Raw genomic sequence first — 17,568 nt, 5'->3', positions numbered from 1 at the left:
TACGTCCCCATTGGTTTTTGACATCAAATTGAACCATGGACAAACTTCTAAGTCTGTTAATCCCTCACCTAATTCCCTGTTGTGAAAGTCATTAGTGTCATTGTCACTCACAACCATACAACCTTCTGAATGCTATTTGTGCTGTCAATCCATTGTTCCCTTTGTTTACAACCTGAACAAAGACAAAATCGATTAAATTATAGATTCCCACTTAAAGGTTGAAAAATTTTCTTGCGTTTTCTATTTTCTGCCAATTAGTTGTTTTATAAAAATATGCAAGAGACACAACCATTTGCAGCAATTTAATTAGTACATTAACATTTCAAAAATAAACCAATAGGCATACAACTTCCTACACATGTGAGTTATCGATGTATGCAATATATTTATTACATACCTAAGAGACAAATAACAGTTTTTTAATTTAATTATTTCAGTCTGAAAGCTCAATTGCTGTGAAGTTCAAAAACAGTACCACGATCCTCTCGATAAATAATTCTATTTGCATACTGTAATCCTGCAGACAGGTGCAAAAGCATAAAACAAAATTGTTTTCATTTCTGAAAATGATACTGCATTCACACTGGGAAAGGAGAGGAATATCTTATGTTGGTGTCCACATAGTTTGAACATTTCAATCAAACCAATTTTGAGTGAGTTTTATTAGTATGCCATTTCCATAAAGTGAAACAAGTGTCACGACTGTGATTCGACCCCACACTCTGCAGATCAGAAACACCAGAGTTTGAATTCGGTGCTCTAAGTTAATCACTCTGCCGCGACACTTCTACATGTGTAAGTTTAATGTAAATCTGTGGACAAAAGACCTACCCAAACCCTTTAATGCCCCTAACCTAAATCTATACATTTTTACTGACTAGAACCCTTTCCACAAAAATGTAATCAGCCCTCCCGTTAAAATTTGTTCATAAATGCATGTCTGTTACATGTACATTACAATGCAACAATCCCTTCTCTTGTTTGTTTGGTTTGAAGCAACGATAGTCTGACAAAACTGTCTCATGATGGCTTGTTTTAAAACAAAAAATTATATTTTTATATTATAGCTTGGAATGGGGGGGGGGGGCATCAAAAGTGAAACCAACCCTAACCACTTCCTCCCCCAAGTTTGTCGATTTGCTATACCCCTAAATACAATCCATTGGGGCAATTACGTTTGTCCACTGACATGGATAATGTTATTTTAGCAACATCCCCATCCTTTTCCTGATGTCTTCACATCCTGATGTGCAACATGTATACCCCCATCAGCGGATCTAATTGATAAATTGTCCTTTCTATGCATTCCGGGTGCTACACCTGAGGTATTTCTCTGCTTAGAACTTTGCTGTGTGTGGCATTTCCAGAGATGTTCAGCTACCCCATGAAACATCCTTTCCACACAGTAATCTTCCCTGGCCGACACTTCAAATACCTCTTTACATTTACTTTGTTTTCCAATGACCTCCTTAGCATAGGAAACAGTTGAATGTTCAGAATCATATTTAGCTACCTCCAAGTCATGTTTGTTACCCACAATGAATGATATTGCATAGGAGCTGGACTCATGATTCTGCAGCTCTTGTTGCCAATATGTTTCAATGTTTCTTAATGAATAAGAATCTGCGATGTCATATACTAGCAGAGATGCCGATGTTTCTCTGTAGTATTGTTCCGTGAGTGAACGAGCTCTTTCCATGTTGGCTGTATCCCAGAGCTCCAGCTGTCAATAAAGTAAAAATAGTAAACAGTAAGGGAATAATAGTTCAACGACCCGGTCTCACTGCATGGTGATGACCGGGTCGGTGGCTGGTTGCTGTTACTGGACCGAGCTGATTCACGTTTGCCCAGCTCTTTCGTACATTTATCACATTAATGATACTTTCAGACCAGTGACTTTGTATAAGAATGGTTTGTTTAGCGCCCTCACTTGGGTCAAAGAAGGCAAATTATTGACAAAAGCTGTTCTTTTTGCATGAAAAACCATACAGGCCATGGTCTGGAGATTCAAGAGAGAGATCTAACAAGCCATGGCATGGGGTGCAAGACAATGATCATACTAGCCTTGACATGGAGGTTCATGACAGGGATCATACAGGCCTTGACATGGAGGTTCATGACAGGGATCATACAGGCCTCGACATGGAGGTTCATGACAGGGATCATACAGGCCTTGACATGGAGGTTCATGACAGGGATCATACAGGCCTTGACATGGAGATTCATGACAGGGATCATACAGGCCTTGACATGGAGGTTCATGACAGGGATCATACAGGCCTTGACATGGAGGTTCATGACAGGGATCATACAGGCCTTGACATGGAGATTCATGACAATGATCATACTAGCCTTGACATGGAGGTTCATGACAGGGATCATACAGGCCTTGACATGGAGGTTCATGACAGGGATCATACAGGCCTTGACATGGAGGTTCATGACAGGGATCATACAGGCCTTGACATGGAGGTTCATGACAGTGATCATACAGGCCTTGACATGGAGGTTCATGACAGGGATCATACAGGCCTTGACATGGAGGTTCATGACAGGGATCATACAGGCCTTGACATGGAGGTTCATGACAGGGATCATACAGGCCTTGACATGGAGGTTCATGACAGGGATCATACAGGCCTTGACATGGAGGTTCAAGACAGGGATCATACAGGCCTTGACATGGAGGTTCATGACAGGGATCATACAGGCCTTGACATGGAGGTTCAAGACAGGGATCATACAGGCCTTGACATGGAGGTTCATGACAGGGATCATACAGGCCTTGACATGGAGGTTCAAGACGGTGATTTTCACAGGCCATGGCCTGGAGGTCCAAGACAGTGATCATGAAGGCCTCGTCCTAGAGATCCAAGACAGTGATCATACAGGCCATGGCCTCCTGGAGGTCCAAAACAGTGATCATACAGGCCATGGCCTCCTGGAGATCCAAGACAGTGATCATACAGGCCATGGCCTCCTGGAGATCCAAGACAGTGATCATACAGGCCATGGCCTCCTGGAGATCCAAGACAGTGATCATACAGGCCATGGCCTCCTGGAGATCCAAGACAGTGATCATACAGGCCATGGCCGCCTGGAGGTCCAAGACAGTGATCATACAGGCCATGGCCTCCTGGAGATCCAAGACAGTGATCATACAGGCCATGGCCTCCTAGAGATCCAAGACAGTGATCATACAGGCCATGGCCTCCTAGAGATCCAAGACAGTGATCATACAGGCCATGGCCTCCTGGAGATCCAAGACAGTGATCATACAGGCCATGGCCTCCTGGAGATCCAAGACAGTGATCATACAGGCCATGGCCTCCTGGAGATCCAAGACAGTGATCATACAGGCCAAGGCCTCCTGGAGATCCAAGACAGTGATCATACAGGCCATGGCCTCCTGGAGATCCAAGACAGTGATCATACAGGCCAAGGCCTCCTGGAGATCCAAGACAGTGATCATACAGGCCATGGCCTCCTGGAGATCCAAGACAGTGATCATACAGGCCATGGCCTCCTGGAGATCCAAGACAGTGATCATACAGGCCATGGCCGCCTGGAGGTCCAAAACAGTGATCATACAGGCCATGGCCTCCTGGAGATCCAAGACAGTGATCATACAGGCCATGGCCTCCTGGAGATCCAAGACAGTGATCATACAGGCCATGGCCTCCTGGAGGTCCAAGACAGTGATCATACAGGCCATGGCCGCCTGGAGGTCCAAGACAGTGATCATACAGGCCATGGCCGCCTGGAGGTCCAAAACAGTGATCATACAGGCCATGGCCTCCTGGAGGTCCAAAACAGTGATCAGACAGGCCATGGCCTCCTGGAGGTCCAAAACAGTGATCGTACAGGCCATGGCCTCCTAGAGATCCAAGACAGTGATCATACAGGCCATGGCCTCCTAGAGATCCAAGACAGTGATCATACAGGCCATGGCCGCCTGGAGGTCCAAGACAGTGATCATACAGGCCATGGCCTCCTGGAGATCCAAGACAGTGATCATACAGGCCATGGCCGCTTGGAGGTCCAAAACAGTGATCGTACAGGCCATGGCCTCCTAGAGATCCAAGACAGTGATCGTACAGGCCATGGCCTCCTAGAGATCCAAGACAGTGATCGTACAGGCCATGGCCTCCTAGAGATCCAAGACAGTGATCATACAGGCCATGGCCTCCTGGAGGTCCAAGACAGTGATCATACAGGCCATGGCCGCCTGGAGGTCCAAAACAGTGATCATACAGGCCATGGCCTCCTGGAGGTCCAAAACAGTGATCATACAGGCCATGGCCTCCTGGAGGTCCAAAACAGTGATCATACAGGCCATGGCCTCCTGGAGATCCAAGACAGTGATCATACAGGCCATGGCCGCCTGGAGGTCCAAAACAGTGATCATACAGGCCATGGCCTCCTGGAGATCCAAGACAGTGATCATACAGGCCATGGCCTCCTGGAGATCCAAGACAGTGATCATACAGGCCATGGCCTCCTGGAGATCCAAAACAGTGATCATACAGGCCATGGCCTCCTGGAGATCCAAGACAGTGATCATACAGGCCATGGCCTCCTAGAGATCCAAGACAGTGATCATACAGGCCATGGCCTCCTAGAGATCCAAGACAGTGATCATACAGGCCATGGCCTCCTGGAGGTCCAAAACAGTGATCATACAGGCCATGGCCTCCTGGAGATCCAAGACAGTGATCGTACAGGATCACAACCTTGATTTTGAAGTATGAATATTTCTGAGTTTTAGGTATGTGTTGAAGTCCGTGGGCTATAGAATACCACCCAATAGGCCATGCAACCCACCCCGGATCTTCCGCGAGTGATATCATTTTGTTTGGGAGACCCATCTGAGTGATTGTTTTGATGTTACCATTGAAAAAGTTGGGATGCATTAAGTTTGCGGCCATTTTCAAAATGGCCGCTTTCCGAAATTGGTTGTGAATATAGATGTATACATATCTCGGTCTGTGAAACTCATACAGACTTGGTTTTCAGGTTCGAGGAACCCAATAAGACCAAATTAAAGAGTATATTTGATCATTTTGATAAGGTGGCCATTTTGAAATTCAACGTGGCCGCCATTCAAATGCATTTTTGCCCGTATCTCGGTCTATAGGTACCAGATTTAAACTTTAGAGTCGAACAAATTGCAAAAGTTTGTTTTATTGTTGATTCTTGTGATCGAGTAGTTATGCAGGACATATCCAAAATGGGACAAGAGTTTCAACCCAAAAGTGACATAATTTGCATATTTTAATGAGGTGGTAATTTTCAAACTTTGAGGTTAATATTTTCAAAAACTGTTCATTTTTAGGACAAATGCGTAAGAAGCGAATAGAAACCTGACCTTGAGAATCTAAAATACATATTTTGTACTGAATGACACTTCCTTAACAACTAGGTCGAAGGTCAAGGGGTCAAACAAGAATCAACAATAAAACAAACTTTTGCAATTTGTTTGACTAAAAAGTTAAAATCTGGTCCTCAAAAACGCATTTGAATGGCGGCACTTTTTAATTTCAAAATGGCTGCCCTATCAAAATGATCCAATAGTCTGTTTAATTTGTCTTATTGGGTTCCTCAACCCTGAAAACCTTAGTAAAGACACCAAAACCAAGTCTCTATGAGTTTCAGAGACCGAGATATAGGCACTAACCAATTTCGGAAAGCGGCCTTTTTGAAAAATGGCCGCCAACTTTGTGCAAAATTACTTTATCAAAATAATCACTCAAATGGGTCTCCCGAATCAAATGATACCACTCGCGGAGGATCTGGGGTGGGGTACATGGGGGGGGGGGGGTAATCTAGCCCACGGACAAATTGAAGAATAGTCAAAACGGGTCTAAAACAAATGTGTTGAAAAAGACACTACCTGAATTTTACTGCCTTGGGGTCCAACTGCAAACTGTCGACTGTGCTGATAGCAGTCCAACATCAGTGCTGACTTAGCAGATGATGGAATGTCTCTGGAGCGAAATCTCTGAAACAATGACGTTTTACCTACTCCAGATTCTCCCAAAAGAATCACTTTAAATTTGGGGGATCTTGTATCACCGTACTGCATCCTTACTATCCTTCTGTTTTAAAAGGTACAGCACGTTCTTTTAAATAATCTCTTCTATCAGAAGTCACAAAATCTTACATTTCGAAAACTGCCCAAAATACACAGTGTTATCTCGGCAGGTAGAAATGAAAAGTATTGTTGCAACTCTCCCTAATCCAAACATGAAGTTTGATGAGAATTTTGTCAAGTTGAAGCATTCATCATACGTATTATGGAAATGTCTGCAACACCTGTGAGAAATCATAGAAAGAAATTGATCGTTTAAAACACATAAAGCACAGCTTCTACCATGCTCTGTATTAAGGGCTAACAACTGAACAAATTTGGTTCAAATCCTGCTCTAGCAAATTTTTCTTTGTTCAACCCAAAATCAATCAAATAAGGGGATATAATGCAATAAAGTTTGGCAAAAAAAATGATGATATACCGCAATAATCGTGATAATAGATTGAAACACTATGGAAATTACTTTGAGAAACTCTACTATTATCAGGCCCCTGTTGAAGTATAAGGAAACAGAATGCAGTAAAAAAAAACCTGAGTTCTCTAGAAATTTGTTAGAAAAAGTTTCCATTTATAGTAACAAAGGGCTGGCAGGATATGGAAAGTTTTCCATATGTATTAGTTGATTAAGTTGTCCCTCAGTCGGTGTGGTTGTTGTATGGTTGTGAAGGCAGCTGATTCTCTGTACAAAGCTTACATCAGACCACACCTTGAGTATTGCATTCAAGCATAGTGCCCATTCCTACACAATAAAATACCAACCAATGAAAGGTTTGAAAACATATGACGTCGCTCCAATCGGCTCCAATGTCGTACATATGCATTGGCACTGTAAATAGGGGATTATCACTCCCAACAGAAAAACAAAACTTTTAAGATTTCAACACACGATTAGGTGTTTAGTGTCATTGTAAACACGTTGGTAAATGATTTTTTTTAATAGTTTAGTTTTTTATTGTGAACAACTTTCCCATTATCCTACTGAAAACACATGACATGACAAGTGTAGTGATTCAAAACAGGGGGAATCGGGCAAGTGTAGTGATTCAAAACAGGGGGAATCGGGCAGAACCTCCCGACTTTACATGCTTGAATTCCATACTCACCTGATCATCAATAATACTGAACGCCGGCCGAATTTGTTGAATTTGTAGACAACACTACATTTACAAACATGAAACAAAAAACAAAACTTGTTTGGGCCTTTATTTATATTGGCACAGAATTCAGAATCAAAACAAATTTAACTGGAAATTGGTTTAGTCAGACAACACAACAGACAGCCATGACAGCGCTCATGTATCACCGACCATGTAGCACAAAAGCCTCTGCTTCACCCTAACCTAATTGTTGTCCTACTTTAAAAGCTTCCTAAATGTATAACTATCTAAATCATTGTAAACTTTCATATCCTAAGATACTAAGTAATACTGTAAACTACTCATAATTTGAATATATTTATAAAACTTTGTAAAATGTGTAACTAGTTTAAATGTAGGGCAGCAATGAAATAAATGTGTGCAAATAATAATAATAATAAAATAATAATAATGGTCATGTCATGGAGGAAGATGGATTGATGATCATGGAGTCGAAACAATGGTATCACTGAGTCGAAACAATCATGTCATATAAAAATGTTGGCAAGTGGGAGGTGACGGCAGATAATAAATGTTAATATTCATTCACACCACGGCTCTACCAAAACAAGAATATTCACGTACCTTGTTGTTGTTGTATGTACTGCGGGGTTTACAAGTGGGAGGTGACGGCAGATAAATGTTATAATATTCATTCACACGGCTCTACCAAAACAAGAATATTCACGTACCTTGTTGTTGTTGTATGTACTGCGGGGTTTACCGCCGGGGGCCAGATCGGTTTGCCCGAAGTTATTACCCTGGCTGGGAGAGCTGTCTCTGTCCTTACTCAATCGTTGGTTGTAGGATGGGGAAAAATAAAACCTTTTTACTTTATTTTGTTATTCGTACCACCACACGCTGGATGGCCAAGGGGTTAACAGTGAAGGGATCCGGGACACAGTGCCCTTACATTATGTGTATCTACGATGGCCAGCGTGTGGTAGGGAAAAAAATTACACGCGGACAATGAAAAGGGGTTAAAACGACGGCAAGAACCCCGACTATGTTGACGCACAAAGCATACAACATTAGTCAGAGCCCGCAATGTATTGAATATTGTATTGCTTGTATGATCATCTCAAAACTCAACTAATGACGACTCTCCTCGATCCTGAATACCGGAACTTGACATGTCGCTGCTGCCATGATTTAATGGCACCACCAGAAATCGCAGTTTCTCTGTTGCTTGTGATGTTTATGCCACAAAGAAGGCAGTATGGTGCACATGTGTATGTATATGTGTCGACACTTGATGAGTAAACGCCTTGTAAATAATCAAACATCATAATATTAAAATTAACAAATATGTCATGTGTGAAATGAAGCGAGAACCTGCCTGATGTTTCATTCATTTTCTGTTTCCCTTAAATAAATACGTAACGTATGGAGGATGGTACATCATCATGTTGGGTGATCCTTGTTCGTTTTTAACACTAGCTTAGGCTAGGTCTAGTGGTGTGTATGCGTATGCTGTTAAAATTAAAGAAGGAAATCAAAAAGTCGCATGTCAAGTGTTTTCGTGATCGTGATGGTTGTTGAGTTGAGCCGTGAACCCTGACTGATTGACCTTCGTATCCATACAATTACAACAAATCAATGTTGTGATGAGCATGTTTTGAATACAACGAGGAACTCCAACTCACTCATGACATTACATCTTTATCAAAAACCTGAACGTGTTAAACATGCCAGAAGTAATAAAGAGCTAAAATGGGACAGAAAGTGAGTTCAAGTCCGAGAGTGAGGACAAATTATGGTAGTCCCATTACGCATCCCCACCAAGCAGTACATGAACCCTCTATAGCTGGGCCTGGTCTTCATAGTCTTGGTGAATCTAGTAATACAAATCCTGTTTCTTCAATACATCATCTGGCAATGGGGAGTGGTACAAGCAACGGCCACCAGTCCAATAATCAACGAGCATCCTATCATGCCAGTACTTCCTCCTATGCAGCCACATCATCAGTGTCCACCTCTCAACAACACTCTAGAAACAGAGCCCGATCTCTTGGTAGTGCTCAAAATGGTGATACTAACAACAGTAGTGGTATGAATATACCTGGATTAATGGACTTGACACTTGGCACAGAATCTGATGATAGTTCTCCCGAGGACAATTTATCCCTTCCTGTTGTAACTCGCAGTCGTGGGAGGACCTTCCCGTTTCATGCTCAGTCACTACCAGCACACCTCTTTACAACACCTATGCTTCTGCAACAAGGTTTGTTTTTGTATCCCCAATGCAAATTTAATTAACATCTATACTAATATTCTTTATCCCTGATGCACATTTAGTTGACCTCTATAATTTATAGAGGTCAACTAAATGTGCATCAGGGATAAAGAATAATATTAGTTTTGGTTTACCCTTACAAATATATTTTTTATACTGATGCAAATTTAACATTTTAAATTGCTGCAGTACCTGCTGCTAAAATATGGGATTCATGCCTCTAGTATCTATCTATCAGGCAATCATGGATTCATGGTGGTCTAGTTGGTAAGACACTGAGCTCTAGAATTGCAAATGTTAAGGGTTGACTCCCACTGGAGCAGGATAATGGCTGTGATTTTGTGCACAGAATCGTGAAAACACTGTTTACACAGTGCTATAACAAGTGTGATGGTAAAACTAAATGAAATGTAAAAGGTTTGATTTGTAGAGCAGTAGGCAATACCACCAGTTCAGGAGCACTGCCTTTGGCCACCTCGCCCAAATATGTGGGGGGGGGGGGTTCAAAATCTTCAGGAAGTGAAGTTGTCAAATCTGAATAATGTTTACCTTTGAAAAGTTTACTTATTTGTAAACTATGTAAATACAACTTTTCACTCTAAACTTTGGGTTGAACAAAGAAAAGTTGACTTCTTGGTTCAAGGAAACCAGTCACTGCAAGTTGGATCAACATGTCAAGTTCTGATGTACACATGTAGCCAGGGATCACACCCAAGTCTCTGATACAACCTGGGAAGTTACAGAAGTGGGATCACCTGGAGGGGGCGCAACTTGTTATTAGAAGGTTGGGTGATGTCTGACTGGCACTCAAAACAAGCCAAAATGGGAAGACCCCCATCGTATTAAGGCTATGGTTCAGGTGGTAGAGATCTGACAAGTAAAATCCATAATTTACAATCTCTAATTTTAATCAAAATTAAATCTCTAGTTATTATTATTATTATTATTATTATTATCCCTCTGCTGTGATCCTTCTGCTTCCTAGGTTGGATCGTAAACAAGGGTGTGATCCCTGGCTGACTCAACATTCAATGGTGTATGGTTTCTGACTGGTACATGTAACCCCATAACAAAAAAAAGTTGACAAAATAGGGGGGACCTCTAGCCCAGTTGGTAGAGCCCTGGCACATTAATCTGGAGGTTGCACATTCAAGTTCTGCCTTTGTAAATTATTCTTTATACAACCCATAATTATTAAAATGTTGTGACCTAATCAGTTTCCCCTACATGGCTTTTACTTGTGTCTTACATACATTACATGCACACATGTACTGCTCATTCTTCCCACTATGTATGGTCAACTTGTTTGTGATCCCTGGCAGGTACAGGTTGAATGGCTTCTGACTGGCACTCCTGAAACTACTTGAACTTTTTAGTTTAACACACACCTGACAAACATGAGTAAAACCTGGGGCCAATTTCGTAGAGCTGCTTAAGCAAAATATTTGCTTAAGCACGAAAATAGCTCGCTTATTTACACATGTTTCTGGCCAAAATTTCATGCCATAATATACATTGCTTGTGACTGGTATTAGCTGCTGTTTACTTTTACTGTAACAATTGAGTGGAGTCTTGGCCGGTAATCTGACTTAACTAGGCAAGGATTTTGTTCTCTAGCAAAATGTTGTGCTTAAGTAGCGCTATGAAATTGGGCCCAGGCTTAGGCCTATGTAGTGTACATTTTGAATAATTTCTTCAAGATTTTTTAACCATGTAATTGGACAAACTTTGTTTCAGGAATCAAGTGCCCAGTCTGTGCTAAATCTGTGCCCCCTGATGATGTGGAATGCCATTTGGTAATATGTTTGACAAAACCAAGGATTGTATATAACGGTAAGTTTTTCTATATATTTTTTTGGTTTTTACCCATACACCGATGTGTGTTAGCAAATTTAACATCTATTATATAAGTTTTTAAATGATCAATTATATCAGCATTCATCTTGCATGTATCTTGCATAAATGCGTTTTCATATAATTGTTGGTAAACAGCTTTTGGAGAAACAACATTTTGTACAATGTATACATAATGGTAAGTTTGATTGTGTGGTAAAAATTAAATGATTTTTAACAAAATTGGTCGCTTTTATAAACTGTTTAAAAGTAAACAAATGTTGCCAGTGAGTTATGCTTCTAAAATACATAGCTGAACAGTTTCACTACAAGTTGTTACAAATTTAATTAATAAATTTGACTTGACCCGTACATGATATGTATAGGAAGTGTGGCATATGGGGTCGGTGGGAAACAAGTCTGCTTGAAAAGATATTGTGTGTTATCAAAGTTTGATCAAATGCACAATTCCACTCTGCACTCCAGATTAATAAGGGAATCAATGTGTGGTGAAGAGGTTTTCAACTAGTGGTTTAATCCCAACGAGGCCTTGTTCTTGATAATTTACCGAGACGAAGTCGAGGTAAATTATAAAGTAAAATAAATGCAAAAATTATAATTGTTAATGATTTCTTTAAACACAACACCCCCTCCAGCTATGAAATGGTAGAGCCCTCCGCTGCCCTCGCGTAAACAACTCCTTATACGGGAATGCTCTGGGCGTCGCGCGTATCGCGTTATGTGGCACAACTGTTTTAGCCGTTGCTCTCGACCAATAGGAATGAAGAAACTGTCTTATAAGAACAGGTGCAAGGTTGCATGTCGCGCTTATTAACACTTTTTACCGGTCATTAACAAAAGGTTTATGCACACCCACGTGACGCACTCTCTACCAATAGGAGTAGAGAAACTGTCTGGGGTATTTATGAATTTCTTTTAATTAGCCATTAAACCACAATGTTGCTAGGTGATGTCTAATGTCATGTTAAGGATACAAAATGCAGCATAAACTAACACTTTTATGATTGATACTTTTTCAAGTGTAAATGTGCAAATATCTGAGAACTCAACAAGTGAATCAGTTTGACAAGGGACATCACATCTTGATCAGGATACACAGGTTGAGGGAGTGGGGGTGTTGAAATGATAGTTGATTAAGCTAGTATTAATTCTTTTGGATGTATCACTTTTCCCAGAGGATGTCCTGTCAGCAGATGCTGGAGAGTGTGTCATATGCCTAGATGATATGCAACAAGGAGACACTATAGCAAGACTACCATGCCTGTGTATTTATCATAAAAGGTAAGACAGGAGGTGCTACACGATTCAAGGGATGCCATAGCAACAGGGGGAAGGAATCACACCAACAACAATAATTTCAATCAGTTGACTTCTGAGACATTATTTTGAGACATTACAAAAACAAAACATTTTGTATGTTCAGAAAACTGGACAAAGTGGATTCCAAAAATGAAATGTGACTGCAACGGCAGATCTCACATAGCAATTCAATGTTGTCGTCTCATTTCCGGTTTAGCTAGGAATTAATTTTTTTTCTTATGTTTGTTTTGGTGTAGGCCTAATGCACAATCCACATGGACTGTGTACATAAGCCACTTCGGAATGTCAGTGGTCCATGTCTGTTACTGCTGACAACGAATTTCGTCTATCTCCCGTAACCTTTTGACAATACCCACTAGGTTATTGGAGATAGAGAAATGCGTTGTCAGCACTAACAGACATGCGAACCAGCATGATGTTCGAGTCTTGTGTGCTGCACCTTAATAATCTTACTACATGTACATGTACCTGAGGTCTTCGATCTCAATCCAATCTGGTAGTACCTCGATCCTTGAGGATGTTTGGAGACCGTGTATTCTCCATCGCTGGTCCCCAAAACTGGAACTCAGTCCCAACAAACATCCGGAACGCTTCTTCTCTAGAACAGTTTTTTAAAGGACTTTTAAAAAAAACTCAAAACTTAAAAACTCATCTGTTTAATCGTTCCATCTAATGTGTTTTTGATTCTGTCACTTTTTGTATTTTTGCTTAATACTAGTCTTTATTCTCTTTTGGGTTTTTTGTTTGCATTATCCCTAGCACTTTGCATCCTTTGGAAAAGGCGCTTTATAAATGTTTTATTATTAGTTATTATTATTATTACCTCCATGCATTGATTGTAATTTGTTGTTATTATTGTTTTGATTGTAGTTGTATAGATATGTGGTTTGAGAGGAATCGGTCTTGTCCCGAGCATCCTGCAGACTAGATACAAGAGTTGCCTTGCCTACTAAAGTTATCAGGTAAATATAATATTCCCTGCCCCAGCCCAAGTGCCCATACAGTCATACTAGTATGGAAACAGTGTTGTTTTACTGAAGATGTACAAGAAACACAGTGGCCTTTCACTCTTTAATACTAACTGTAATGCAATGTATCAAATTGTTTGAGAAGTTTGATGATTTTATGATTGCCAAGGGTGAAGGGGTAGTGAGCTTTCTTTAAATGCTTGTATCAATGAACTGTTGTTTTAGACGATCACACAAATAGACCGATCCATTTAGCTCCGCCCCATTGCGTATTGACCAATCACAACGCAACGAAGGTCCGACACTAAGGTCCAACATGCGTGCGTGTAACTTGGCGCGCGCGCACAGTTGTGCAGAAAGGCATTGGAGAGCCCCACGTGTTCTTGCTCACACGTGCATCATGGGCGGAGCCTACTGGATCGGTCTATTGTCAAGTCTCCTACAATGGAATATTGATATCTGGCGCTGTACCTGCTGCTCACCAAAATTGACATTAAACTAATATATTGTGCCCTCCTCAAGAAGCCCCAACTAAATCCCCAACATGGCATTACCGTCAATCAACTTTGTGATTATCTCCAAGACAACTAAATTTCAATCTGCATCAGTATTGTCATTCAACTGAGATTGTTTTACTTTGTGTTTAAAACTATCTTTTGCTGGCAGTTGATATGTCTAGAGGTTCATCTTGTTATTTTGACACCATCAAACAGCACTCCCAGGGTTTCTCAGTGTCTGCTCTTAATCTGAGTTTCTCATGTCTGCCAACCCCCCCCCCCCCCCCCACTCGCTTGTAATCTGAGTTTCTCCTGTCTGCCCCCCCCCTCTCTTTTGATCTGGGTTTCTCCTTGCTTGTAATCTTGTAATATGACTTTCCCCTGTCTGCCCCCCCCCCCACTCGCTTGTAATCTGGGTTTCTTATGTCTTCCAACCCCCAACCCCCGCCCCCCTCTTGCTGTTAATCCGGGGTTTTTTCTGGATAAAACCTGTCCCCCCCTTTGCTATTAGTAGTAATTTGGGTTTCTCCTGCCTGCCCCCCCCCAGCCCTCGCTTGCAATCCTGGTTTCTCTTCTCTACCCCCTCCCTTTCTTGTAATCTCGGTTTCTCCTGTCTGCCCCCCCCCCCCCCCCGATTGTTATACATCTGGGTTTCTCCTCTCTGCCCCGCCCCCATCGCTATTAATCTGGGTGTTGTCTGCCCCCACCCCTCACTCATAATCTAAGTTTCTCATGTCTGCCCCCTCCCTTTCTTGTATTCTGTATCTCCTGTCCACTCCCCTCGCCCCTTCGCTTGTAATCTGGGTTTTTCCTGTCTGACACCCCCCCCCCCTCTCTCTCTTTTGATCTGGGTTTCTTCTGGGTGCCCCCCCCCCCCTCTCTTGTAATCTTGTAATCTGACTTTCCCCTGTCTGCCCCTCCCCCCCCCACTCGCTTGTAATTTAGGTCTCTCCCGTTTGCCACCCCACCCCACCCCTGTTGCTTGTTATCTGGGTTTCTTATGTCCCACCCCCCCCCTCCCCACCCCTTTCGTTTGTAATCCGGGTTTTTCTGGATTAAACCCTCGCTTACAATCTTGGTTTCTCCTCTCTGCCCCCCTCCTTTTCTTGAAATCTCGGTTTCTCCTGTCTGCCCCGCCCCCTTGCTATTAGTCTGGGTTTTGTCTGCCCCCACCCCTCACTCGTAGTCTGTTGTAATCTCTAGTTATACTGTCCGCTCCCCACCCCCCCCCCCCCCCCCCCCCCCCCCTCCCCCTCTCACTTGTAATCTAGGTTTCTTCTGTTGGTCCCCCACCCCACTTGCTTGTAATTTGGATTTCTCCTGCTTGCCCCCCCCCATAACTATTGATCTAGCTTTCTCCTGTCTCTCTCCCCCCCCCCCCCACCTTCGTTATGAATCTGGGTTTCTCCTGCCTGCCCCCCCCCCCTCGCTTGTTATCTGGGTTTCTCCTATCTGCCCCGCTCCCCTTGCTATTAACCTGGATGTTGTCTGAGTTTCTCATGTCTGCCACCCACCCCCCCTCTCTTTTGATCTAGGTTTCTCCTGTGTGCCACCCCCCCCCCCCCCCTTGCATCTGACTTTCTAGTCTGGTCCCCTGACCAAAGATTCCTTGACGTCTCTTGGTAAAAATCTTGGGTCAGATATCACCCACGGTTAAATATAAAGCATGACCCAACTTGTCAAGGTCTGGGGTCATCTCCAGGGAAACCATGTCTGCACTAAGCGCGATAACGTAACCCTCCTCCCGACGGACGCCAGGCCGGAGGGTTACGAGATTCTTTTGATCGGCAAATGACAATCTGGTTCAACACGTATAATTTTGACAGCTACTCACCAGATTTGCCCCATTTTTACCACTTTTAAGCCAGTGGACACTATTGGTAAATGTCAAAGACCAGTCTTCTCACTTGCTGTATCTCAACTATGCATAAAATAACAAACGTGTGAAAATTTGAGCTCGATTGGTCGTCGGAGTTGCGAGATAACTATGAAAGAATAAAACACCCTTGTCACAAGAAGTTGTGTGCTTTCAGATGCTTGATTTCGAGACCTCAAATTCTAAACTTGAGGTCTCAAAATCAAATTCGTGGAAAATTACTTCTTTCTCGAAAACTACTCCACTTCAGAGGGAGCCGTTTCTCACAATGTTTTATCCTATCAATCTCTCCCCTTTACTTGTGACCAAGTAAGTTTTTATGCTGATAAAACCAATAATTAACAATAGTGTCCAATGCCTTTAAAAATCATGACACTTAATCCTCAATGTCTAACTCTAATGAACAAACAGGACAAAAACTTACCAGATCCCAGAGCGATTTCCCAGGTTTATATTTTGAACTTGTCGCATTGCTTTGCAAACGCTTTATTTAGGCACAACGCATGCATTGGCTTAAAATAACAATAGCTGGCATAAAAACTCCTGGATCTACGGCTGACAGGACTGACATTATGATTCCATACCGACCATCAACGATACTGTCCGAATGTTGACGACAACACGTTTGGAACATTTCGAATAACTTCAAAAAAGGAGGAATTCCTCCTTTTTGGTCACGTGATTTTGGGTGATACCGGACCCTAAATTCGACAGAGCCTAGTCGGAGATTTTTGGGTCTGGGAACCAGACTACTGATTTTCCCCTGTGTGCCCCCCTTGTTATAATCTGAGTCTCTCCGGCCTGCCCCGCCCCCCTCGCTATCAATCTTAGTTTCTCCTGTCTGCCCCCTCTCGCTTATAATCTGGGTTTCTCCTGTCTGCCACCCCCCCTCTCTCGCTTGTTATCTGTTTTGTTTCCTGTTTGCCCATCCACCCCCTCCCCACCTCCCGCATTGACTCTGAGTTGAATGATGCGTTTTCTCTTTATACAGGGAAGTAAAAGCTGGTACATCTTTTTTGAACAAGATCATTGAAGAGTCAGAATCCAGAGGTTTTGTAATGCTGCAGGTATTCTAGAATAGCGTCTTCTCTACCCATTCTGTGCACATTGAGGTCAATGTCTGCTAGTCACTGATGGCACTATGAGTCAAACCAATGATGAATTAGGCTACAAGTCTTAAACAATTTAAATCATTGCATATATTTTGTGATGTAGAATCATCCTGTTCACAGTGATGCAATAGAGGTAGCTTGCCAGTTCCATGGCAGTTCCATTTAAAAACAGACGTTACTTGTGTTTGAAATCTGGCCATTAAGGCAATATTATTTAAAGCCTACCATGTGTACACACTGTTCACAATGGGGCCTTGAATCGTTTTCCAAAGCACTTGCACAAACTATATCAATCCGAGGTGATACGGTGATAATAGTGACAAAGCCACTGACTTCACATGAGCACATATGTTTGATATTACTATTGATAACCGATCTATAAAACCAGCAAAATGCTAAAGCGAATTTAAAGGAACACTTGGCATTGGATCGGTCGAGTTGGTCCTTAAAAAGCGTTAGTAACCTTTTGTTATAGAAT

General features: G+C 42.3%; 2 protein-coding genes across 4 annotated transcripts; one reads left to right on the top strand and one right to left on the bottom strand.

Moving 5' to 3' along the window:
* Positions 1-535: 535 nt before the first annotated feature.
* Positions 536-8,156, bottom strand: LOC117289594 (ras-related protein RIC2-like). Of its 3 annotated transcripts, none has more exons than XM_033770788.1 (4): positions 7,920-8,156; positions 7,195-7,248; positions 5,894-6,315; positions 536-1,723 (listed from the first exon to the last, which is right to left on the bottom strand). In XM_033770788.1, the coding sequence occupies exons 3-4, from the start codon at positions 6,083-6,085 to the stop codon at positions 1,205-1,207; spliced, it is 711 nt and encodes a 236-aa protein (XP_033626679.1). In that variant the 5' UTR covers positions 6,086-6,315; positions 7,195-7,248; positions 7,920-8,156; the 3' UTR covers positions 536-1,204. The 3 variants fall into 3 exon arrangements, with proteins under 3 accessions (XP_033626679.1, XP_033626680.1, XP_033626681.1); XM_033770789.1 differs by lacking the exon at positions 7,920-8,156 and adding an exon at positions 7,813-7,903; XM_033770790.1 differs by lacking the exon at positions 7,195-7,248.
* Positions 8,157-8,300: 144 nt separating this feature from the next.
* On the top strand, positions 8,301-17,568 carry LOC117288757 (E3 ubiquitin-protein ligase znrf2-like). Its single transcript, XM_033769587.1, has 5 exons — positions 8,301-9,451; positions 11,201-11,296; positions 12,493-12,598; positions 13,508-13,599; positions 16,970-17,568. Exons 1-4 carry the CDS (start codon positions 8,941-8,943, stop codon positions 13,563-13,565), a joined length of 771 nt encoding a protein of 256 aa, XP_033625478.1. The 5' UTR covers positions 8,301-8,940; the 3' UTR covers positions 13,566-13,599; positions 16,970-17,568.

The sequence above is a fragment of the Asterias rubens genome, chromosome 4, assembly GCF_902459465.1.
Source record: "Asterias rubens chromosome 4, eAstRub1.3, whole genome shotgun sequence".
In the NCBI taxonomy this organism is placed as follows: Eukaryota; Metazoa; Echinodermata; class Asteroidea; order Forcipulatida; family Asteriidae; genus Asterias; species Asterias rubens.
This window is presented reverse-complemented; position numbering and strand designations above follow the sequence as displayed.

Excerpts from the sequence above, each read along its gene's own strand:
- LOC117289594 (XM_033770788.1), bottom strand. The coding sequence starts at position 6,085 with ATGCAGTACGGTGATACAAGATCCCCCAAATTTAAAGTGATTCTTTTG. Across the intron at positions 1,724-5,893 it reads CCCAAGGCAGTAAAATTCAG|CTGGAGCTCTGGGATACAGC; the intron begins GTAGTGTCTTTT and ends CTTTATTGACAG.
- LOC117288757 (XM_033769587.1), top strand. The coding sequence starts at position 8,941 with ATGGGACAGAAAGTGAGTTCAAGTCCGAGAGTGAGGACAAATTATGGT. Across the intron at positions 11,297-12,492 it reads ACCAAGGATTGTATATAACG|AGGATGTCCTGTCAGCAGAT; the intron begins GTAAGTTTTTCT and ends CACTTTTCCCAG. Across the intron at positions 12,599-13,507 it reads CTGTGTATTTATCATAAAAG|TTGTATAGATATGTGGTTTG; the intron begins GTAAGACAGGAG and ends TTTTGATTGTAG.